Source organism: Oncorhynchus mykiss, chromosome 23 (assembly GCF_057628025.1).
Source record: "Oncorhynchus mykiss isolate SJ-2025 chromosome 23, ASM5762802v1, whole genome shotgun sequence".
In the NCBI taxonomy this organism is placed as follows: Eukaryota; Metazoa; Chordata; class Actinopteri; order Salmoniformes; family Salmonidae; genus Oncorhynchus; species Oncorhynchus mykiss.
This window is the reverse complement of record NC_143044.1, coordinates 15,098,351-15,124,436: the sequence shown is the minus strand read 5'-3', so window position 1 is coordinate 15,124,436 and position 26,086 is coordinate 15,098,351. Positions and strand designations below refer to the sequence as shown.

Below are 26,086 nucleotides of genomic sequence, written 5' to 3'. Positions count from 1 at the left end.
TAGCCGGTCCCCGCCCGGTACTCTGCCCTAAACCTTAGACACTGTCACTAGCTGGCTACCATCCGCTACTCTACCCTATTCCTTAGAGATTGCTGCTCTATAGAGTAATTTAACACTGGTCACTTCAGAAATGTGTACATACAGTTTTACCCACTTTATATGTACACTATTTATACAAAATAACTGTATATTGTTTTACTTTTTGGATTATTTGTGTATTGTTTTGTATTGCTAGATATTACTGCCCTGATAGAAAACAAAAGCATTTCACTGCGATAACATCTGCAAATGGATGTACGCAACCAATAAACTTAATTTTTACAAGAGACTAGGAAGCAGAGAGCTAAGAAACAGAGACTGTACAGCTGGAATGTTTTGTTCAAATATTGCAAACTAGTACAGTATTGTATGTTACTGAATGTAGCATATTACACTTGAAGTATTTCTGACAACCAGAAAATGCACATTAGAAATGTGAAATATACAGTGAGGGAAAAAAGTATTTGATCCCCTGCTGATTTTGTACGTTTGCCCACTGATAAAGAAATTATCAGTCTATAATTTTAATGGTACGTTTATTTGAACAGTGAGAGACAGAATAACAACAAAACATTTATAAATTGATTTGCATTTTAATGAGGGAAATAAGTATTTGACCCCTCTGCAAAACATGACTTAGTACTTGGTGGCAAAACCCTTCGCAATCACAGAGGTCAGACGTTTCTTGTAGTTGGCACCAGGTTTGCACACATCTCAGGAGGGATTTTGTCCCACTCCTCTTTGCAGATCTTCTCCAAGTCATTAAGGTTTCGAGGCTGACGTTTGGCAACACGAACCTTCAGCTCCCTCCACAGATTTTCTATGGGATTAAGGTATGGAGACTAGCGAGGCCACTCCAGGACCTTAATGTGCTTCTTCTTGAGCCACTCCTTTGTTGCCCTGGCCATGTGTTTTGGGTCATTGTCATGCTGGAATACCCATCCATGACCCATTTTCAATGCCCTGGCTGAGGGAAGGAGGTTATCACCCAAGATTTGACGGTACATGGCCCCTTCCATTGTCCCTTTAATGCGGTGAAGTTGTCCTTTCCCCTTAGCAGAAAAACACCCCCAAAGCATACTTTCCACCTCCATGTATGATGGTGGGGATGGTGTTCTTGGGGTCATAGGCAGCATTCCTCCTCCCCGAAACACGGCGAGTTGAGTTGATGCCAAAGAGCTCCATTTTGGTCTCATCTGACACTTTCACCCAGTTGTCATCTGAATCATTCAGATGTTCAGTGGCAAACTTCAGACGGGCATGTATGTGTGCTTTCTTGAGCAGGGGGACCTTGCGGGCGCTGCAGGATTTCAGACCTTCACGGCATAGTGTGTTACCAATTGTTTTCTTGGTGACTATGGTCCCAGCTGCCTTGAGATCATTGACAAGATCCTTCCGTGTAGTTCTGGGCTGATTCCTCACTGTTCTCATTATCATTGCAATTCCACGAGGTGAGATCTTGCATGGAGCCCCAGGCCGAGGGAGATTGACAGTTATTTTGTGTTTCTTCCATTTGCGAATAATCGCACCAACTGTTGCCACCTTCTCTGCTTGGCGATGGTCTTGTAGCCCATTCCAGCCTTGTGTAGGTCTACAATCTTGTCCCTGACATCCTTGGAAAGCTCTTTGCTCTTGGCCATGGTGGAGAGTTTGGAATCTGATTGATTGATTGATTGCTTCGGTGGACAGGTGTCTTTTATACAGTTAACAAACTGAGATTAGGAGCACTCCCTTTAAGAGTGCGCTCCTAATCTCAGCTCGTTACCTGTATAAAAGACACATGGGAGCCAGAAATCTTTCTTATTGAGAGGAGGTCAAATACTTACTTCCCTCATTAAAATGCAAATCAATTTATAACATTTTTGACATGCATTTCTGGATTTTTTGTTGTTGTTATTCTGTCTATCACTGTTCAAATAAATCTACCATTAAAATTATAGACTGATCATTTCTTTATCAGTGGGCAAACGTACAAAATCAGCAGGGGATCAAATACTTTTTTCCCTCACTGTAGATGCTTCTGTAAATGGTTTATGACTCCATACAGCTCATTTTTCTAATATGATTATGTAACTGTATCCAACTCCACCACAGTTGTTATCAAACTCGTTTTTTTATGATAGTACTGAGATACAGGGTTGGTATTTATAATGGTCATTATGGTGTCAACATTTTAGGAGACTTGAATACTGAATGTTTTACTTTTACGACAAATCATATAATTCTCTTGCATATATCCATGTTTATTCTGATAATGAAACAGTTCTCTATTCAACTGGCAAATTGTGTTGTATTATTTCCTGTTTTAATTTTCTGCTTGCCCGCATAGCCATAGGTATTATCATTGATATTGCTCCGTGCTCTCATTCTCACCATTAACATCAGAATAACACATTTTTTTTAATCCCATAATTGAATTCTAGGTCAATAGACTATGGAACCACATATGAGAAACTTAATGAAAAGGTGGGACCAAAAACATTACTAAGCTACTTGTACGTGAGTCCGAATAACAAACGAAAGGTATGTCCTTGTACATGTATCTGCTCTTACCATGTACCATACCATTACCATATCTGTTTGCTGTCCTTAACCCTTACAAAAAAACACATGTCAAATTTGCTGTTTCGTATATGAAAGCATATTTTCAAATAGCATACTTAATGTAAATCCGGGACACTCAAATCAGATTCATATGTTACATACTGTATGATAAGGTTACAGAAGATAGAAGGTTACTTCAGGCAAAAAACTAAAGTATGGTGGTTGGTCAGGGTGGATGGGTAGGCGTATAACGCGAATGTCTAACAACACAATCTGTTCCAATCTCATCACGGACAGCTTTAGCATTTTAGCTAATTAGCAACTTTGAAACTACTCACTATTTTTAGCTACTTTGCAAATTCTTAGCATGTTAGCTAACCTTTCCCCTAACTTTAACCCTTTAACCTAACCCTAACCTTAATCCCTAACCCTAAACCCTAGCCTAGCTAACGTTAGCCACCTAGCTAACAGCATTGGAATTTGTAACATATCATATGAATTGTAATTCGTAACATATGATACAAAATGGATGATAGACATCCACAAATGAATACATAGCACACGAAACGTAACATATCATGCTATTTTGAGTGTCCCGGATTTACATTTACTATGTCACATCTACCTCTGAGTCCAAGTGAAACTTCACGTGTCTGAAAACCACGTGTCTGTTTTTCCCACATTACATTTTCCATGTGATTTATTCACGTGTAAAATGTATGTGAAATGTCACACACGTCCAAAAACCATACGTGTCTTGCCAGTCAAAATTTCACGTAGCATTACATTTTTCAAGTGATTTGTTCACACATGTTCGAAAACCTTACGTGTTCTTTTGCATGTATTCTATTCACGTGATTTTTTTCATGTGTTTGTTTTTAAAGGGAAAACTCATAACTATAGTATAATTAGCAAGTTTAATCATTACGGACTTGAATGGATAAGGATAATTATTGCTAAATGTTGTGATTTATAAATCTCTCCTTTCATCTCCTGACCCGTCCTCTCTCATCTCAGATCATGTTACTGACCGACCCAGAGGTGGAGAGCAGCCTGCTCATTAGTCTTGATGAGGGCGCATCCTATCAGAGGTACCACTTAGCCTTCGACATCCTCAGCCTCCTCTTCCACCCCGAGCAGGAGGACTGGATCCTGGCTTACGGCCATGACCAGAAGGTAAAGAGAAACCGGTCAATTATAACAGAGGAGTGAGGAGGGGCGAGAAAACACACACAACTTGATTGAGGTAAGGGTCTTGTTAATTCCAGTGAGTCTATTGACCTTATTGGCTTTAACAAGATGTTTACTTCAACCGTAGCTGTGTGCTCCACACTTCTGCCTGTTCTTTTATTAGCATCATTGTCTTCCAGTGGGGAAAGCACCTCCCATCTCTTAGTAGCCGACACATCAATGTGCTCTGTTCAGAATAGTCGACTTAGTTAATGTCCCAAAAAGGAGACTGAGACCACGCTTATTATTCCCAAGGAGAACCAAACTGTTTGTTTAACTCAACATAACAGAGATCAAACTCTCCCCTCCCATCCTACTGAAAGACTTGATTATGAGAGAGAGTGCAGTAAAAGGCTGAAAAGTAAGATAAATGGTGAGGGGGAGAGATGAGATGCTTTATTGAGAGCCATCAATATGGTCGACGTGAAGAAGCTGGGGAGAAGTTATCCCTGAGTTTACTCCATATCTTTATGTTAATATAAATGTGTGATTGTTTTCCTCTCTGTATGGTTTCCTTCTTCTGTTTCTGCTTTTATATTAATTAATTGATTTGCTGTCTTTTACTGTGCAATAGTATTGTACACAACAAATTTATTGTACAACAGTTCCCTATGTGTGATGTGCTCTAAAATGAAGTAAAACAGCCCTAATCTGCTGAAAGAGGGAGGTCACTAGCATAATACAAAGGGAATTTATCCTGTCTAGGACAAACGTTCAGCTAACGGAATCCCACCCCAACATTCCGCTGAAAATTCAAAAATATTTTTTAGAAATATTTTACTTTCACACATTAACAAGTCCAATACAGCAAATGAAAGATAAACATCTTGTTAATCTACCCATCATGTCCGATTTTAAAAATGTTTTACAGTGAAAACACAACATACATTTATGTTAGATCACCACCAAATCCCCAAAAACACACAGCCATTTTTCCCAGCCTAAGATAGTCACAAAAGCAGAATTAGAGATAAAATGAATCACTAACCTTTGATAATCTTCATCAGATGACACTCATAGGACATCATGTTACACAATGCATTTATGTTTTGTTCGATAATATGCATATTTATATCCACATATCTCGGTTTACATTGGCACCATGTTCAGAAATGCCTCCAAAATATCCGGAGTAATTACAGAGAGTAACGTCATAGAAATACAGAAATACTCATCATAAACATTGACGAAAGATAAATGTTTTACATATAATTAAAGATACACTGGTTCTTAATGCAACCGCTGTGTCAGATTTTTTTTCAACTCTACGAAAAAAGCATACCATGCAATAATCTGAGACGGCGCTCAGAGGTACACAACATTTCTCCGCCATGTTGGAGTCAACAGAAATACGAAATTACATCATAAATATACCCTTACCTTTGATGATCTTTCATCAGAATGCTGTGCAATGAATCCTAGTTCCGCAATAAATCGTTGTTTTGTTTGATAATGTCCATTACTAGTGTCCAATTAGCTACTTTTGCTAGCACGTTTAGCTCACATGTCGAAAAGCTGGCACCGGTCCAGGCGAACTCGGACGAAAACTTCAAAAAGTTATATTCCAGGTCGAATAAACTGGTTAAACTAAGTAGAGAATCATTCTTCAGGATGTTATTATCATATATATCCAATAACGTTCCAACCAGAGCATTCGTTTTTGTCTACAGAGTAATGGAACGCAAGGCGATATAATAAGTAACCAGGAACTGGCAATCTGCCAGAGCAGTGACTCAAATAGCTGCCATCCGGTCCCACGTTACACTAGAGGCTTCATTCCACGTTCTACTGACTGTTGACATCTAGTGGAAGGCGTAGGAAGTGCGAACAGATCCATATCTTATTTGGATGTGAAAAGGCGATGAGTTGAAAATCAACCTGCCCCAGAATTTCCACTTCCTGTTTGAAAATTTGCCTGCCTTATGAATTCTGTTATACTCACAGACATAATTCAAACAGTTTTAGAAACTTCTATCCAATAGTAATAATAATATGCATATATTAGCATCTGGGACAGAGTAGGAGGCAGTTCACTATGGGCACACTATGGGCACACAATTCATCCAAAGTGGAAATGCTGCCCAAGTGTGTCATTTTATAATGTCAAATAGGGACAAATCCTATGGCCATAGACAGGTACCACTGGGAGCCAAAACGAGCATGTCATTAAAAAAAAAATATGTCTCTCGCTATCTCTCTCAAATAGTCACAAGGCATTAAATCATGAACTCTAGTTAAAATATAAAGTACTATTTTCAAGCCTGCTTTAAAGATTCAGCTGTACAGCACTCATAACAAAAACAATCAAAGTGTTCTGAAGTGCAAAAAGTGAAAAAACAAAGCAATATAATTGAAATGTTGAATGACCCTCCATGAGACATAGATGACAGTCCCTACAATGGAGGGAGAGAATTCTCCAGGTCTAATGTTTCCTTCGTTTTAACTCTTAGTTTTAACTCTTGAATAAAATGTTATTCTTTCTCTTCTGATTTTTTAAACTATAGGATGTTCTTTTCTTGCAGCTGTACGTCTCTGTTGAATTTGGAAGAAGATGGCAGCTCGTGCATGAGAGTGTAGTCCCCAACAGATTTTACTGGTGAGAGTAAAAATCTCTTTCGATCATCATTGGACACATACTTCAAGTCTCTGTAATACAATATTCATAGAAAACAAAGTACCACTCTTTCCTCTACTGACAGCATTTTGAACTGATAGCCCATCAGAATTGACACAATTAATTTAATCTCAAGAAGTACCTGCTAGTACCGGAGTTGAACTCAATAGATGGCATATACAGTGGCTTGTGAAAATATTCAGCCCCTTGGCATTTTTCCTATTTTGTTGCCTTACAACCTGGCATTAAAATATATTTTTTTTTGGAGGGGGGGGGTTGTATCATTTGATTTACACAACATGCCTACCACTTTGAAGATGCAAAATATGTTTAATTGTGAAACAATCAAGAAATAAGACAAAAAATGTTTAACATGAGCGTGCATAACTATTCATTCACCCCCCCAAAGTCAATACTTTGTAGAGTCACCTTTTGCAGCAATTACAGCTGCAAGTCTCTTGGGGTATGGCTCTATAAGCTTGGCACATCTAGCCACAGGAATTTTTGCCCAGTCTTCAAGGCAAAACTGCTCCAGCTCCTTCACGTTAGATGGGTTCCGCTGGTGTACAGCGATATTTAAGTCATACCACAGATTCTCAATTGGATTGAGGTCTGGTCTTTGACTAGGCCAGTCCAGTACATTTAAATGTTTCCCCTTAAACCATTCGAGTGTTGCTTTAGCCTTATGCTTAGGGTCATTGTCGTGCTGGAAGGTGAACCTCCGTGCCAGTCTCAAACCTCTGGAAGACTGAAACAGGTTTCCCTCAAGAATTTTCCTGTATTTAGTGCAATCCATCATTCCTTCAATTCTGACCAGTTTGCCAGTCCCTGCCGATGGAAAACATCCCCACAGCATGATGCTGCCACCACCATAGCGTTTTCCTTGTTGGCCAAAAATATCTGGCCACTCTTCCATAAAGCCCAGCTCTGTGGAGTGTGCGGCTTAAAGTGGTCCTATGGACAGATACTCCAATCTCTGCTGTGGAGCTTTGCAGCTCCTTCAGGGTTATCTTTGGTCTCTTTGTTGCCTCTCTGATTAATGCCCTCCTTGCCTGGTCTGTGAGTTCTGTTGGGCGGCCCTCTCTTGGCAGGTTTGTTGTGGTGCCATATTCTTTCCATTTTTTAATAATGGACTTAATGGTGCTCCGTGGGATGTTCAAAGTATCAAATCTTTTTTTATAATCCAACCCTGATCTGTACTTCTCCACAACTTTGTCCCTGATCTGTTTGGAGAGGTCCTTGGTCTTCATGGTGCCGCTTGCTTGGTGGTGCCACTTGCTTAGTGGTGTTGCGGACTCTGGGGTCTTTCAGAACAGGTGTATAAAATACATTTTAACTCAGTTTTTCACAATACCTGACATTTAATCGAAGTAAAAATCCCCTGTCCTAGGTCAGTTAGGGTCACCACTTTATTTTAAGAATGTGAAATGTCAGAATAATAGTTGAGAGAATTATTTATTTTTATTTATTTCCCAGTGGGTCAGAAGCTTACATACACTCAATTAGTATTTGGTAGCATTGCCTGTAAATTGTTTAACTTGGGTCAAACGTTTCAGGTAGCCGTCTACAAGCTTCCCACAATAAGTTGGGTGAATTTCGACCCATTCCTCCTTACAGAGCTGGTGTAACTGAGTCAGGTTTGTAGGCCTCCTTGCTCACACAAGCTTTTTCAGTTCTGCCCCAAATTGTCTATAGGATTGAGGTCAGGCCTTGGGATGGCCACTCCAATACCTTGACTTTGTTGTCCTTACGCCATTTTGCCACAACTTTGGAAGTATGCTTGGGGTCATTGGCCATTTGGAAGACCCATTTGCGACCAAGCTTTATCTTCCTGACTGATGTCTTGAGATTTTGCGTCAATAAATCCACATAATTTCAGTCCTCATGATGCCATCTATTTTGTGAAGTGCACCAGTCGCTCTTGCAGCTAAGCACCCCCACAACATGATGCTGCCGTCCCCGTGCTTCACGGATTAGGATGGTGTTCTTCAGCCTGCAAGCCTCCCCCTTTTCCTCAAAATGACGATAGTCATTATGGCAAAACGGTTCTATTTTTGTTTCATCAGACCGGTGGACATTTCTCCAAAAAGTATTATCTTTGTCCCCATGTGCAGTTGCAAACTGTAGTCTGGCTTTTTTGTGGCGGTTTTGGAGCAGTGGCTTCTTCCTTGCTGAGCGGCCTTTCAGGTTATGTCGTTAAAGGACTCGTTTTACTGTGGATATAGATAATTTTGTACCTGTTTCCTACAGCATCTTCACAAGGTAATTTGCTGTTGTTCTGGGATTGATTTGCACTTTTCGCACCAAAGTACGTTTTTCTCTAGGAAACAGAACGTGTCTCCTTCCTGAGCGGTATGACGGCTGCGTGATCCAAGGGTGTTCATACTTGCGTACTGTTGTTTGTACAGATGAACGTGATACCTTCGTGATACCTTCGATACCTTCGGGTGTTTGAAAATTACTGGATGAACCAGACTTGTGGAGGTCTACAATTTTTTCTGGGGTCTTGGCTGATTTCTTTTGATTTTCCCATGATGTCAAGCAAAGAGGCACTGAGTTTGAAGGTAGGCCTTGAAATACATCCACAGGAACACCTCCAATTATCTCAAATGATGTCAATTAACCTATCAGAAGCTTCTAAAGCCATGACTTAATTTTCTGGGAAAAAAAATTCAGTCAACTTAGTGTATGTGACCTTCTGACCCACTGGAATTGTGATACAGTGAATTATAAGTGAAATAATCTGTCTGTAAACAATTGTTGGACAAATGACTTGTGCCATGCACAAAGTAGATGTCCTAACCGGCTTGCCAGAACTGTAGTTTGTTAAAAAGAAGTTTGTGGATTGGTTGAAAAACACATTTTAATGACTCCAACCTAAGTGTATGCAAACTTCCGACTTCAAATCTATATATGCTGAAATCACGTGACACTTGGATTGCACACAGGTGGACTTTATTTAACTAATTATGTGACATCTTAAGGTAATTGGTTGCACCACATCTTATTTATTGTCTTCATAGCAATGGGGGTGAATACATATGCACGCACCAATTTTATGACATTTTTTTTATTCTTTAGAATTTTTTGAAGCACGTTATTTTTTTCATTTCAGTTCACCAATTTGGACCATTTTGTGTATGTCCATTACATGAAATCCAAATTAAAATCTATTTAAATTACAGGTTATAATGCAATAAAATAGGAAAAATTCCATCGGGGATGAATACTTTTGCAAGGCACTGTAGTAGATACAAGTATGGTCCTGATGAACACATGAATAGATATTTGTACACTATTTTTTCAAGTTCCAACTGTTGTGCTTAAGAAATAATGTATTTAGTAATGGTCTCTAATCTACACTATTTGCAAGACATATAACAACTTAATGCAGTAGTGCCTGTTGCCAGATAATTATAATATTAATGTGTTTTTGTTAAACATAATATTTTTTATTTTACAAGGAAGCAAGGGAGATTAATACTTTTTGGGTGATCAGGTAGCTTTTAATGTTTTGATAAATAACACCATTTGGACAACATCATCTCTTAAAGTGGATAACTCAATTAGAATACCTTAATTCATATATCACATTTACTAATATTGGGACTAAAATTAGACAAACGTATTTCGCAAACTTTGTCACTTGCGAACAAATGATGATGAATTTCTTTTTAGCCCAAAACTGGAGCAACAGAAAGATGTAGTGGAAGCAATGTACCATCAAGTTAAAGCCATTATTGGCCTCTTGTTCTAAACAGTTGATATATTTGCCCTAAGATTTCCTGGTGGAGATGATACAACAGTAGAGCTGGATACAAAATTGAGTAATACATTAGTTTCTTAATTAGTCATATGATGAATTCATTCTAGTTTACAATTACTTATCAACCTGTGGTAACATTGGTAACATATTTACAGTATGTGTGTGTTGTGTATGGAGGTACAGTATATTTACAGGTTGTGCGTATAGACGGGTTGGTTGTTTAGCAACAATACCTTCTGTACACGTGCTCAACTAGGGGGCAAAACAGTGTTGGCTTAGATTGTTGACATGTTTTAACTATATTTAGTCTCCAAATGTTTGTTGAAAACGTAAATACATTTGCACAATGAGCACTTGTTGTCTCTCAAGTACATTGTTACAGTTGTTGGTTAGCTAGCTAGCAAATTTGATCCATGTTAGCATTGAAAGCAATTCACTCAAAACAAGACATTGTATCAAGAACATGATAAAACTAGCTGAAACGAGCCACATACAATTACCCACATGGCATCTTTTAATATTGTTGCTAGCTATCTGACCGTTCAGAATCATAACAAAGCATGGCTTCTATAGACGGGAATATTACATTCAGGTAGGGCATGCATATTTCGTCAAGGACAAAATACAGGTAATATTTTCAGTTAATATACACGTAAAATATTTTGCTGCTTCACATACTGCAGTTTATGTTACAATAGCCTCAACTTGGCAGAGTTACACCATCAACCTGATAACGAGCAGCATAGCTCACACAATGCAGGCATGTAGTCCATACATTCCGGAGTGATAGAAGAACATAGAAGCAGCCTATCTAAGAACATGTGGCTGCTGTTCTCCAATAGAAGATGATGAAGTATTTGACAGAAAGACCATTAGAAAAAGATGGAGCAGAAAGACAATTACGGAGTGCTGAGGGAAGCAAGATGGGCCCTTTTTTTATTATGTCTTAGACACTGACACCTTGGAATGTGAGGAGAAACCCATCTTCTTCCACACTTAGCTGCTATTAATGCAACAAGGGGTCACACTTGTCACTCCACACTTAACCGCTGCTTCCCAGTCGTGGCTCTTTTGAAAGAGCATGAAATGGCTCCGAAGTACCTTCCCCTTGAATTACCACACAGGCCCAGTGATTGAAGGGGTCATGTTTGTGGGAAATGTTTGTTGTCATTGTTATATTTTCAAAGAGAAAGGGATCAACGTTTCATGCAGCTAGGTTCCCTATTATAATTGAATTGAATCAAAATGGAAATCACAAACATTGTTTTCCTTCAAATGTTTTCCAACATGACTTTGTCCTCTCTAGAAAGCTGATGTTTTAATAGCGCAATTGAACAAAGGGGTTGACATTTGTGAATGAGTATCCCTGGTCACTCACTTGTTTTAGGACTTTTATGACAGGATCCTTTTGGAATAGATGAGAACAAACAGAATGATTATTCATGTTTCCCATACAGTTTGACCTCAGCGTGCCTTTCTTCATCTTGTTAAACAGATGATTTATTGAATCACAAGGCACACCTACAGCATACTCTTCAATTAAGATATCATATCTGGATCATGAGATAAATTCACACATCATTGACGAAAATGTTCAAATCATGAATTAACTGATACTACTACAAATCCACAAATACTTACCATATGATGTACATATCATAATTGGATAGATGTTTTGCTATGTTCCTCAGTTGCCTCTCCTGTCCCCACAGGTCAAAACTGGGTTTGGACCAAGAGCCAGGAATGATTCACTTGGAGACCAGTGTTTCTGATAGACGTGAGTCATCACCACATCTATGACATCTTATTTGAGGACTTTATTATAGGGATTCTTGGGCTTATTTTCACACACAAGTGACATTTTCTATCTGCTAAACAGCCTTTACAGCAGGGTTCCCCAACTGCCAGCCAACGGGGCAGACTTGCAGTCTACAAATTATTTGTTATTTTATTCCAGCCCAGACTATCCGCTCAAGAAAAAAAACTGCCTGAGGCTTAATCTAGTTGATGATCCCTGCTTTACAGGGTGCTTCCCACAGTTGTGACAAGTTGGCTGGATGTCCTTTGAGTGGTTTACCATTCTTGATTAACACGGGAAACTGTTGAGCATGGAAAACTCAGCAGTGTTGCAGTTCTTGACACTTTGTCTTGCCTATTCATCCTCTGAATGGCACACATAAACAATCCATGTCTCAACTGTCTCAAGACTTAACCTGTCTCCTCCCCTTCATCTACACTGATTGAAGTGGATTGAACAAGTGACATCAATAAGGGATAATTGCTTTCGCTTGGATTCACCTGGTCAGTTTATGTCATAGAAAGAGCAGGTGTTATTCTAGTACGGTACAGTAGAACGCAGAAGGTGCAATTTCAAAATTGGGTAGTGCATAATCAGTTCCTCTCGTTATGTTAGTCATTGCATACCATAGAGAGTTATCCCATGTCAGCTAATGCTTTTTTATTTCGTTTTTTTTTTGCCCATAGATATTGTTGTAACTTTTTTCTTACTCAAATATCACATGAATAAACATTAAACATAGCAAAATGTATAGAATTGCAAGAGGATTTGCTTTAAAATGACAATGTTCTTTGCACCCCATAACAAAATGTGTAGAATTGCAGGAAATAAGCTTTAAACTGCAAAATTCACCCCACCAACAAGAGGGGTGTGAACAGTTTGTGTCATGAACAGGGGTTGTGCCCATAGAGATAGACATGGCCCGTGCGCACGCATGGGGAGGGGGGGTGCGGGATGTCCCCCACTCATGCTGCCAAACATACACTCCTAAAACTGACCATCCTACCGATCCTCGACTTCGGTAATGTCATCTATAAAATAGCCTCCAACACTCTATTCAACAAACTGGATGAAGTCTATCACAGTGCCATCCGTTTTGCCACCAAAGCCCCATACACTACCCACCATTGCGACCTGTACGCTCTTCGTTGTTTGGCCCTCGCTTCATACTCGTCGCCAAACCCACTGCTACAGGTTATCTACAAGTCTCTGCTAGGTAAAGCCCCGCCTTATCTCAGCTCACTGGTCACCATAGCAGCACCCACTCGTAGCACACGCTCCAGCAGGTATATCTCACTGATCACCCCCAAAGCCAATTCCTCTTTTGGTCGTCTTTCCTTCCAGTTCTCTGCTGCCCATGACTGGAACGAATTGCAAAAATCTCTGAAGCTGGAGACTCACATCTCCCTCACTAGCTTTAAGCACCAGCTGTCAGAGCAGCTTACAGATCACTGCACCTGTACATAGCCCATCTGTAACAGCCCATCTATCTACCTACCTCATCCCCATACTGGTATTTATTTATTTATTTATTTTGCTCCTCTGCACCCCAGTATCTCTACCTGCACATTAATCTTCTGCCGATCTACCATTCCAGTGTTTAATTGCTATATTGCAATTACTTCGCCACCATGGCCTATTTATTTCCGTAACTTACCTCATTTGCACTCACTATATTTTGTTTTCTTTTGTTCTACTGTATTATTGACTGTATGTTTTGTTTATTCCATGTGTAACTCTGTGTTGTTGTATGTGTCGAATTGCTACGCTTTATCTTGGCCAGGTCGCAGTTGCAAATTAGAACTTGTTCTCAACTAGCCTACCTGGTTAAATAAAGGTGAAATAAATCAAATTAAAATTAAATGCTGGAAGGGGGGGGCCCAAGTGAAAAGGTTTGTGAACTCCTGATGTAAGGGGTCGGACTGGACTCTTAAGTTGGACGGAGTGTTGAGAGCGTCTGTTCCTTAAGGGCTCCAGTGTTACTGTCTTGTCCCTGAGGAGAATGGCTCATTTGGCTGTAGCTAACACGCAGGGACACTTATTCCATCTCTGTTAATAGTAGAAATAGAAATTGGCTTCCCTGCTTTTCTGCTTTCTACTATGAATGCAATTAATGCTAGACACAATGAAATAGTCCCGAAGCACTTATTTTCTCCTGTTACATTGTGTCAATTATTTACCGTCTGTTATAGGGTCCCAGTATATAACGTGTAAGCTGCAGAACTGCTCAGAGGCCAACAAAGGCAGGCCTTTCCCTGGATTTATCAGCCCTGATTCCCTGGTCGTTCAGGACCAGTATGTTTTCATTCAGGTGGAAATTTTGAATCTTTCTGTTATAATAAAAATTCTCTAAAACTGTTCATCTTAATGTACAGTAAACTTGTAGGTATTACTGACCAAAACCAAGAGAGAATGGTATAAAAACATACAACTAAGACTATTGCATAATTAGTCTGTTAGCCCAATTTATAGTGATTCGTTGTAATAATTTTGCTCTAAATGAAATAGAAATTGCTTGGTTTCTCTAGGTACCAATGGGTGGCCGGCCTGTCCATTATGTGTCTTACAGAAGAAATGCTTTCTTCCCAATGAAGCTACCTAAGTACATATTACCAAAGGTGGGTTGGAAATATTACGTTGAGTATTACTACTATCCTGTTATGAATCCAGTGAAAAACTGTTTTGATATTATAACACTTCTAAAGAATATATGTTCTTGATTTTTCTGCTTTTCCAAGGCCAACTTTAATAAAATAAACATACAAATATTGAATAGAAAGTATATATAGACAGTATATTTAAATAAATATTTCAAGAATGTTTTAAAGCTTTCACAGAGGGATTCCATCACAGAACAGATGTACAAACATCATACTAACAGTAGAATAGTTGTACAGCTTCGTACAGAATTACCCCACTGGATACAGACATCAGTTCAACGTCTAGTTGTGTCTAACATTTTATTGAGTTGTCAGTTAACATGAATTCAATGTGTAATCAAAAGAAATGTGAACCATGTCATTAGATTGAGGTTAAAAGTTAGGTAAAAAAATTAAAGACGAACATTCCCCAAATGTATTTACTTAAATTACTTTTTGAAAATCCAGTCAGTTTTCCACATTGATTCAACAGCTTCACATTGATTTATTTTTTAGGACATGGAAACGTTGATTCAACCAGTTTGTGCCCAGTGGTACCACTGCAGCCCTGAAACTAAATTAAGTTTTGTATTGGATTATATTGTATGACATATTATCCTAACTCATAATTCCTTCACCAGGACTTGCAGATAATCAGCACAGATGATAACCAGGTGGTAGCAGCAGTGCAGGACTGGCACCAGAATGACTCATACAACCTGTACATGTCAGAGGCCCGAGGACTCTTCTTCACTCTGGCCCTGGAGAACATAGTGAGCAGTGGGGGACCAGAGGGCAACATCATGATAGACCTCTATGAGGTATGTAGCAATGGCTTAGTTAGACTGCCATCCCTGTTTGTATGTACACGACCACTTCTGCCAAGAGGTCTCAACCTTTATGGCACAGATGGTACTGGAGTGTACTTACCCTGTAAGGGCTGGAGGTCTTGTTGAAGCCCTGATCCTGGCTGTTCCCCCTCATTTCCTACATTATGAACTTAAGCAAACACATACAGTACATTAGTCATGATGAACTGCAATATCCAAGTATGCAGCGTTGATAGAAACCTGGGTTAGCATCTATTCACTCATACAGTATCAGATCCTTATGATCTGTATTTATGAAGTATAGAGGTTTGTTAGCCATTAACTAGCACGTCCATGCGTAACGATGATAATATAACTTTATAAGTTACTGTATGTAGCATTCGTACATTAGCAAAGTTGGCAGGTCTACACACATTAATTCAATATTCACTTCTATTATATCAATCTTAACGACTGTAGAACATGCACCAGAGGTGGCTCCACAGGTCCCATAATGGTGTGAGGAAAAAATATTATAGGGCCCGTAGTTTGTCCTTATCTGATAACCAAACCAATTGAAATTCCAGACTTTATACTTTATGACGTGATTATTCTGTTGTTAAAAGTTTTAATATGAGCTATGATGGGACCAGAGTTTTTCTAATCAAGTCACATGGTTTAAAAAAACCTGACCTTTTTTTCACAATCATATGGTATTTCTTTACTATTTAAGGTACTATTTAGATACAGAATAGCGTTGCGATGAATATCTGCTGTTTTACGGGCCCCTGAAAATGTCTGCTATTTCTTGCACTGATCTTAACTTCTTTTGTACATAATGTTTCCACCATGACCGAAAAGAGGTTCTGGACATCAGAACAGCAATCACTAACCTCAATTTGGAGGAAGATTTCTACTTCAACGAGTCGCCGGCACGGGACCTACGGGACCTACTGCTCACCCCAGACCATGTCCTAATCCCAGAGACTCAGAAAAGGAAGAGACAATGTAAGAGTGGCTGACGTGCGGGCACTCTGATGAAACTACAACGGCGAATAAATAATTTGCCTCTACCCTCTGTTCTATTGGCGAACGTACAATCACTGGAGAAAAAATTGGACGAGCTCCGTTCAAGACCAGCCTGTTAACGGGACCTGAAGAACTGTAATATCCTATGTTCCTTTGAGTCGTGGCTGAACAAGAGCATGGATAATATACATCTAGCTGGTTTTTCCATACATTGGCAGGATCGAACGGCAGCCCCGGGTAAGTTCAATTGGGGATCTGGGTGTTTCTTTGTTAACATCATCTGGTGTGAGATCTCTAATATTAAGTCTCGCGGTTCTGCTCGCCTGAGTGAAAATGCCTCATGATAAACTTTAGGTTAATAAATAATACTATTTACCAAGAGACTTTTCATCTATATATTTCATTGCTGTCTATTTACCACCACAAACCGATGCTGGCACTAAGACCACACTCAACGACCTGTATAGGGCCTTAAGCAAACAAGAAAATTATGATCCAAAGGTCGCTTTCCTAGTGGCTGGTGATTTTAATGCAGGGAAACTGAAATCTGTTTTACCTAATTTATACCAGCATGTCACCAGTGCAACTACAGGAGACAAAATTCGGAATAATCTTTACGCCACAAACAGAATACAAAGCTCGCCCTCCATTTTGCAAATCTGACCATAACTCTATCCTCTTGATTCCTGCTTAAAAGCAAAAACTCAAACAGGAAGAACCAGTGATGCGCTCCATACGAAAGTGATCTGAGGAAGCGGATGCTAAGCTGCAGGACTGTTTCTCAAGCACAGACTAGAATATGTTTCGGGATTCATCCGATGGCATTCAGAAACATCAGCAATGGACATTAGACCGGTGGACATTTGTCCTTTGGGCTGATGAAGGAAAGTAGCCAACAAGTGCTCAGCATATGTGGGAACATTCCAGGTGAAGCTGGTTGAGAGAATGCCAAGAGTGTGCAACGCTGTCATCAAGGCAAAGGGTGGCTATTTGAAGAATCTCAAATATAAAATGTATTTTGATTTGTTAAACACTTTTTTAGTTACTACATGATTCCATATGTGTTATTTCATAGTTTTGATGTCTTCACTATTATTCTACATTGTCGAAAATAGTAAAAATAAAGAAAAACCCTTGATTGAGTTGGTATTCTAAAACATTTGACCGGTAGTGTACGTTTGGGCTGCATCCCAGCCTGATACGGCAACTCCACCGTCGCAGACCGCAAGACGCTACCGAAGGTGGTACTCTCAGCCGAACGCACAAATGGGTGCACATTGCTTACTTTCCAGGACACTTACAGCACCAGGTGTCGCAGGAAGTCCAAAAAGATCGTCAGGGACCCCAGCCCCCAAGCCATGGCTTTTTCTCCCAGTTTCCATCACTCAAATGCAGACAGTATAGGGGCATCATGGCAAAAACTGTAAGACTGGCCAAATGCTTCTACCCCCAGACCACCACTAGCCTGCAATGTTCTCCAAAATGGTGTTCCCTGTCATAAATGCTATTATGTACAGAAGACTTCACTTTCACCTCAAAACTAGGGCTTCAGCTTTACTTATGTTTGAATAATTTACAGTTGTAGCCTTTTCCCCTAATTTTTCTTCATGTCTGTTTCTCAATGTTCCTAGGTAGCAGGAATAAAAGGGGTGTTCTTGTCAAATAAAGTTGTCGAGGGCCAAGTGAAAACGTTTATCACTTACAATAAGGGGCGAGACTGGCATCTTCTACAGGCTCCAACCACTGATCTGAAGGGAACCAGACTCTACTGTGTACAGGTGAGTCTGCTTTTGAAAGTGGCCAATATCTGAAAACCTATAACTGTTTTTGTCTATAAACCACATTATGTTTTTTTTTTTTTTTGATTTTCAGCCCTACTGTTCATTACACCTGCATCTCCATGTGTCTGACAACCCGTACACGTCTGGAAACATAGTCAGTAAGGAATCAGCTCCAGGAATTATAGTAGCTTCAGGTAGGCACTATTTGAAATGTTTAGCTGTGTCTTTTGTTTATTTTTACCCGCATTAGCAATTATCACAGGGACCTCCGCTCTCCTTAATTATGGCTGCAGGGGCAGTATTGAGTAGCTTGGATGAAAGGTGCCCATAGTAAATGGCCTGCTCCTCAGTCATAGTTGCTAATATTTGCATATTATTAGTAGCATTGGATAGAAAACACTCTGAAGTTTCTAAAACTGTTTGAATTATGTCTGTGAGTATAACAGAACTCATATAGCATGCAAAAACCTGAGAAATTCCACTTCCTGTTTGGATTTTTTCTGGTGGTGGCAGATTTTCAACCAAGCTCTCATTGAAATTACAGTGAGATATGGATGAGTTTTCACTGCCTACGCCTTCCACTAGATGTCAACAGTCAATATAACTTTGTCTGATGACTCTAATGTGAAGGGGGGTTTGTTTGAGACAGGAAATAGTCACCACTGCCACAAGTTGACCATGCTTTCAACATGCGCGTTCACATGGGAAGGACCTGCGTTCCACCGCTCATCTGAAGTCATTCTAATTCTCCGGTTAGAACGTTATTCAAGATATATGTAAACAACATTCTAAAGATTGATTCAGTACATTGTTTGACATGTTTCTAATGACTGTTACGGAACTTTTGGACATTTCGTCACGTTATAGTGGACGCGCTTTGTGACTTTGGAATTGTTTACCAAACGCGCTAACCAAAGTAGCTAATTGGACATAAATAACGGACATTTTCGAACAAATCAAGCATTTATTGTGGACCTGAGATTCCTAGGACTGCATTCTGATGAAGTTCATCAAAGGTAAGGTTCATCATTTATCAAGTATTTTCTGGTTTCTGTTGACTCCAACATGGCGGCTAATTTGGCTGTTGTTCTGAGCTCCGTCTCAGATTATTGCATGGTTTGCTTTTTCCGTAATGTTTTTTTGGAATCTGACACAGCGGATGCATTAAGGAGAGGTATATCTATAATTCCATGTGTATAACTTGTATTATCATCTACTTTTATGATGAGTATTTCTGTTGAAACGATGTGGCTATGCAAAACCACGTTGTTTTTGGAACTAGTGAATGTAATGCACCAACTCAGATTTTTTGATAGAAATATGAACTTCATCAAACAAAACATGCATGTATTGTGTAACATGAAGTCCTATGAGTGTCATCTGATGAAGATAATTCAAGGTGAGTGATTAATTTTATCTCTATTTCTGCTTTTAGTGACTGCTATATTTCGCTGGAAAATAGCTGTGCTTATTGTGGTTTGGTGGAGACCTAACATAATCGTTTGTTGTGCTTTCGCTGAAAAGCCTATTTGAAATCAGACACTTTGGTGGGATTAACAACAATATTAATTTTAAAATGATATAAGACACATGTATGTTTGAAGAATTGTAATTATGATATTTCTGTGGTTTGAATTTGGCGCCCTCTATTTTCACTGGTAGTTGTCATATCGATCCCGGTAGCGGGATTGCAGCCATAAAAGGTTTTAAGGTTCACAATTTGCAGTGGTTGCTCAACTCTTACACTGCTCTTTTTCCACCCTTAAAGACCCCTTTTATCTTTAACTCTGTTCCCCAAGTAAAGGGTGGTATTCTGGCTTAAAACATTTTAGTCAGCTCCTTTTGATCTGTAAATTTGATCTGTGAATCTGCCAGATGTTTGGCAAAAGCAGATACAGAAGAAAGAGTTTGAATTTCTGAATCTCTGTTTTTGGCTGAGTAAATACTCCCTTTATAGGAGAGCTGTAGCCTGTGGCAGAATATTTTCATCTGTATTTTTATTTCATTGTGCATGAAATATATTTTAATGTGGGTTAAGAAGGCATATAATGAAAGTGTTTACACTGTAACTATGCTCTGCTTTTTACATCTAGGTACCATTGGGCCCGAGCTTACCGCCTATAATGTCAGCATTTTCATCACCTCAGATGCTGGCAACACTTGGAGAGAGGTACTGTGACTGAAAGAGACAGGTGCCACTGAAATGTGACACAAAATCAAAACAACACGTAGAAGAAAAGATCAATCTGCTTATAATTTGGAGGGAGCAAACTCTGGATGCATAATGCATGATATTGTTTGCTTTACCCTTGATCACATGCCATGTATACTGGCTTAAGGAAGATTTTTTTTTTTTTTTCCATAGAACTTCTTAGGAGCTGATAATATTTGATGTTTTCTCACTTAAAAATAAAATGTAATATGTGGCTGTGTTACATGATATAGAAGAATAGCAGTAGCCTACAGTGATACAAATCCACCACTCATCAAAAGTATACGTGAACGGTATGCACGTCTCTGACCTTTGAAAATGTGATGAAATCCTGTCCTGTTTGTAGGTATTTGAGGAGGAGTATAGTGTCCTCTTTCTTAACCAGGGTGGTGCCCTAGTGGCCATTCGACACACACCTCTCCCCATCAGACATATCTGGTATTTTTTCCTTTAACATTCAACTTCCGTGCATACTGTTACAGTATCAACATTGAATTACATTTGTCTATTGAATTACATTTGTCTATACATGTTTTATGGACTGTATTATGTAAGTCCACCTAATGTTAACGTTACAGTACAATCTATTCTATGCATGGTTTATGTTCCACATGAGCCATGCATGAGAGCCAACATGTTGTTTCTCCATCCAGGCTGAGTTTTGATGAGGGAAAACGCTGGAACAAATACAGCTTCACCCCCTCTCCTCTCTATGTAGACGGAGTCTTAGGAGAGCCAGGGGAAGACACCCTCATCATGACGTAAGATTCAAAACAAACACTCTATGGTTAATAGTATGTATTTTGCAATGCGTTGAAAGTTTAATGGACGTTTTGAAAAGAAAGAGTTTGTTTCGAACACAGTGGAAAAACATGTACTCGCTGTCAGAAGTTAGACACTTTTTTATTTATTTTCCCTTTTTACTCTTCTGAGTCATTGTACAAATCCCTTGTGGTTAGCTCAGGCAGCCTTTCATCTCCCACTTGTATGATTAAAAGGTATTTCACTTAATATATTTTAGCTAGCGACCCTTTTTTTCAGCCATTTTTCACCATCGTTTACTTTTTGTGTTTGCAGAATATTTGGCCATTTCAGCCATCGTTCTGAGTGGCAGCTTGTCAAAATAGACTTCAAGGCCATCTTTAACAGAAGGTGTAACACAGACGACTATCAGACCTGGCAGTTACACAATGATGTAAGAGCAACCACTTTGATACATTTGTAATGGATTTGGGCACTTTATTCCAATGGAATACAGTATGAAGAGAGATGTCCTACCACACCCATTTTCTATCTCAAATTTGTCTGAAAATTATGGATGCTTTCTATGTATTCACTTTCAAAACAAATTAGCAATTATACACATTTTCATGTACTTTAAAAAACAACATATTAAAAGAACTTCATCACTCAGAGGCTTTTCTTTGAAACTGTTACATCGTATCACGCCTCGGGATAGGACCCAGATGTAGACACAGGAGGCGGATAGTACAGTTCTCAGATATTTATTGCAAACACGGGGCAGGCAAAGAGCAGGTCAAGGACAGGCAGGGGTTCATAATCAGGCCAGAGTCAGGCAGGTACAGGACGGCAGGCAGGCTCGGGGTCAGGGCAGGCAGCGGTTCGTAATTAGGTCAGAGTCAGGCAGGTGCAGGACGGCAGGCAGGCTCGGGGTCAGGGCAGGCAGAATAGTCAGAACTGGAAAACCTAGGAAACTAAACTTGAGAAAAAGGAAGATGGGAAAGCATGCTGGTAAGACCTGACAGACAAGACAAACTGGCATCAGACAAACAGAGAACAAAGGTATAAATACACAGGGGATAATGGGAACACCTGTAGGGGTTGGAGACACAAAGACAGGTGAAACAGATCAGGGTGTGACACATCCAAAAATAAAGTAAATTCTGAAATGTTGTAGTTAATTATTTCAAATAATACATTATTTCTCACAGGGTAAAGTCTGCATTATGGGAGTGAAGAGAATCTTTCATAATCTGAAGCCCGACACCAGATGTGTCAAAACCAGAGATCAGTACATCTCCCAGATGTCAGACTCCTGTCCATGCACCGAGGCTGACTTTGAGTGGTGAGGAGACAACTGGCTGCAACTGTCGATAATATATAACATTCAATTCAATTCCATACAGTCTATATTAATCCTTTCAGTGGCAATTTAAGAAGGCATCATTGGAGCACAATAACACGATGACATGCTGTTTATAATTGTATTCATATAATTATTGACACTAACTGCCCTAGACACAGTTAAAAGTAGTTTTGGGGACAAGATCAAGAAGGCAGGTAGACATCTCTATCTCCATTGTGAAGTAGAAGTTTCACAACCTTCAGCATACATTTCTGTGATCGGTTGGGTCTGTCCAGGTACATCTTTAACCATGTTTATACCTGGTTCTAACATGCACCCTGATTTTGTCCACATTTTGATTCCAACACCGTTGTTCATCCTTTATCTACTCAATGATCTGTCTTGTGTTCAACTTCGTTAACTCTGGACAAGTTAAGATAGTGTTATTTGTCATCACAGTGATGAAAGTATGGCTAGTGTTTGGAAGGGGCCTTAGATTGAGCAGGCTCCTAGGAGCTTACATATTCACTGGTGTTGAGGACTGAAGTGGACCTCTCCTTTAGTCTAGTGGAGGCACATATGTGACATTGCTAAAAGGCCACTTATCTGCTTGATAAGCATTTCGCTACACTACAAGCATTTCGCTACCCTCGCATTAACATCTGCTAACCATGTGTATGTGACAAGCTAGGCTGTCAAGTCAGGTAAGGTCAAAACAGTACTCCACAAATGTATCGCTCAAGAGCCAGTCGGCATTGGAATCTACAGTGGTTCCTCCTTTAATTAAAAGTTGCATGTAGTTACACCTTGCGTGCTGTCGCAGCATTCTGTGGCACGTCATTTAATTCTCAGCCATTTTTTCTGTTACTGCAAGTTACTGCTAGTTTGATCACCAGAGGGCATCTTCGAAAAGCATTTGATAGTATTTCATATTGGCAGTACCAGAGCATTTAAAACCTTTTTTGTAATAACATAGTATATGGGATTGATTTTAAGAAATTTGGTTTAATTCATTTGAATAATATTATGGTGCTTCTATTCAGAGAAAAATGAAAAACCAAATCATTTATAGCAAAGATACACCCCTCTCAACTTACATGACGAACCACAGATCTTAGGAACTCTTCACAAAGGGCCTTTTACTTGAGAAAGGAGTATCCCGTAGCCAGATTGCATTCGCTATAAATTATCGCTCAGTTTGGTCTTTAAAACGAGGTTCTAATCTCATTCCTGGTACTTCATAGTACCAAAACATTACCTCATCCAAGGCATAACTCAATTGTCAACTCTATATACTCCCAAGTCAAGTAAACCCCCTCTTGACCCCACTCATGGATAAGCTCACTGAGTAACTTGCGCACAGACATTGTAATTGCGCACAGACAAGTAATTGGTTCACCCTTAATCAATCCATCCTTCACATGGTTTAACAGATACATTCACATATGAAGACAATGTTCCATCCTGTCCTCTTCCCTTTCTGATATTCTGCATAACACCAGAGACATGTAAAAGACAAGCCTGTCCTTTCCCCTCTCTGGGCCCCAAATGACTGAGCCCCAGCTTCGAAAAAAGTGCAACTGCCAACACTATAGTCCAAAAGGATACATTCTAATGACAAGTATCTCACATAAGCATATTATATAAATAAAATATATTATTTATCTATGTTACCCAACTAATTCTGATTCATCCGCCACATTAGACAACTTTGTTCCAATATTTCTGTAAGTCAGTGATATTTATTCCCATAGTAATTCATTATGGATCCCATAACTAAATCAACATCTGCATTTTGAAAGAGTATTTTTTTATAATTATTTTATTAACGAAATGTGTTTATTTGTTTATTAGGCTACTTTGCAGTCTACAATACATACTGTAGTAAACATGGAAAAGTGCCTAATTCCTTACATAAGGGAGAGCAGGCCATGTCTGTACTACAGAATGCAGGGCACGCGGGAGATGGTGTTATTTCATAGTTGTGATGTCTTCACTATGATTCTACAATGTAGAAAATATATTTTTTTAATTACATCCTAGAATGAGTAGGTGTGTCCAAACTTTTGACTGGTACTTGCTTAATTAATTTGATTAATATTATGGTGTTTCAATTCCATGAAAAATGAAAAACCCTCTGGGTTTCTGTTAGGATGGAATGGAAAATATGGGGCTGTATAATCTATTGTTTGGCAGTACAGTACTGAGCTATTTAGCTAAAGAATCCCTGTGTCGTGCGGACGGGAGAATGACAGGAATAATCAAGTCAATAAACATTGGGTAGTTAGATAGCCTATAGTTAATATACTGTTAAGTTTGATGTATAACTACTAACGTTAGGTAGATAGCTAACATACCGGTACGTACTGCAGTAATGATATGCTATGTGGTTCGTAAGGACAGCATAGCTACCAAATTATCAGCCAACATAACGTGTAAGGTAACTCATTTGAAATGTCATTACTTTATTACATAGAGTGCGTCCTCGCGGTAGCTTGCTACTCAATCGACTCTGCGGCTTGAGCATGCTTTTGGTGCACTGTCAGTAGCGTTGTAACGCTCGTTGATGGTGGAAGGAAGAGTGGACCAAAGCGCAGCGTGGAAAGTGTTCATGATATTTATTTTCAAGATACACTCAAACAAAAATAACACATTTTAAAAAGTGCAGCGTGGAAAGTGTTCATGATATTTATTTTCAAGATACACTCAAACAAAAATAACAAATAAAAAAAAAAAAAACGAAAAGTTCCGTCAGGCACAGACACTAAACAGAAATTAACACCCCACACAACCCAAACGGAAAAGCACAACTTATATATGATCCCCAATCAGAGACTACATGCTTTTGGTGCACTGTCAGTAGCGTTGTAACGCTCGTTGTCGGTGGAAGGAAGAGTGGACCAAAGCGCAGTGTGGAAAGTGTTCATGATATTTATTTTCAAGATACACTCAAACAAAAATAACAAATAAAAAAAAACTGACAGCTGCCTCTGATTGGGAACCATACTCAGCCAAAAACACAAAGAGTTAGAAAACATAGATTTTCCCACCCGAGTCACACCCTGACCTAACCAAACATAGAGAATAATAAGGATCTCTAAGGTCAGGGCGTGACAAGCATGCTGGACTTTGGGCAAGAAGGTTGAGGGTTTGAAACCTGCTCCCTGCTTGTTTCATTTGAACTTGTGCACAATTATCAGTTTATTATTTGGTTTATATTGCCCATTCATTGTCAGTTAGAGACAGTAGTGCATTGGGACCCAAAAGCATTATCAGTGCTCAAACTCCCGCTTGGTTATTGTCAAATCATTTTTTTCTTTCTGAAAGCAACTTTTTTATTTTCATTCCAAAATAATTGTTATGAAAGCAAAAAAAAAGGGTTGAAATGAAAAAAAATGTTTTGCAATCAAATATTTTGTAATAGAGCTCAGAACTTTATGCATTTTATTCCCAAAAAATATTTAGAAAACAAAACATGTATTGTAAAACAAAACTCCAATTTAATTTCGTTATCAACCACCCTACATTTTGGCCATTTT

At 39.1% G+C, this 26,086-nt stretch overlaps 1 protein-coding gene across 1 annotated transcript in view; it reads left to right on the top strand.

The window, feature by feature from the left end:
• The window catches only part of LOC110502477 (VPS10 domain-containing receptor SorCS1-like), a 50,714-nt gene extending 30,286 nt beyond the window's left edge, over positions 1 to 20,428 (top strand). The window contains exons 2-6 of the mRNA XM_090218052.1: positions 3,601 to 3,759; positions 15,272 to 15,451; positions 18,100 to 18,246; positions 18,341 to 18,443; positions 20,343 to 20,428. Coding sequence (XP_090074178.1) covers positions 3,601 to 3,759; positions 15,272 to 15,451; positions 18,100 to 18,246; positions 18,341 to 18,443; positions 20,343 to 20,428 — 675 coding nt within the window. The remainder of the gene's footprint in view (positions 1 to 3,600; positions 3,760 to 15,271; positions 15,452 to 18,099; positions 18,247 to 18,340; positions 18,444 to 20,342) is intronic.
• Positions 20,429 to 26,086: the final 5,658 nt, after the last annotated feature.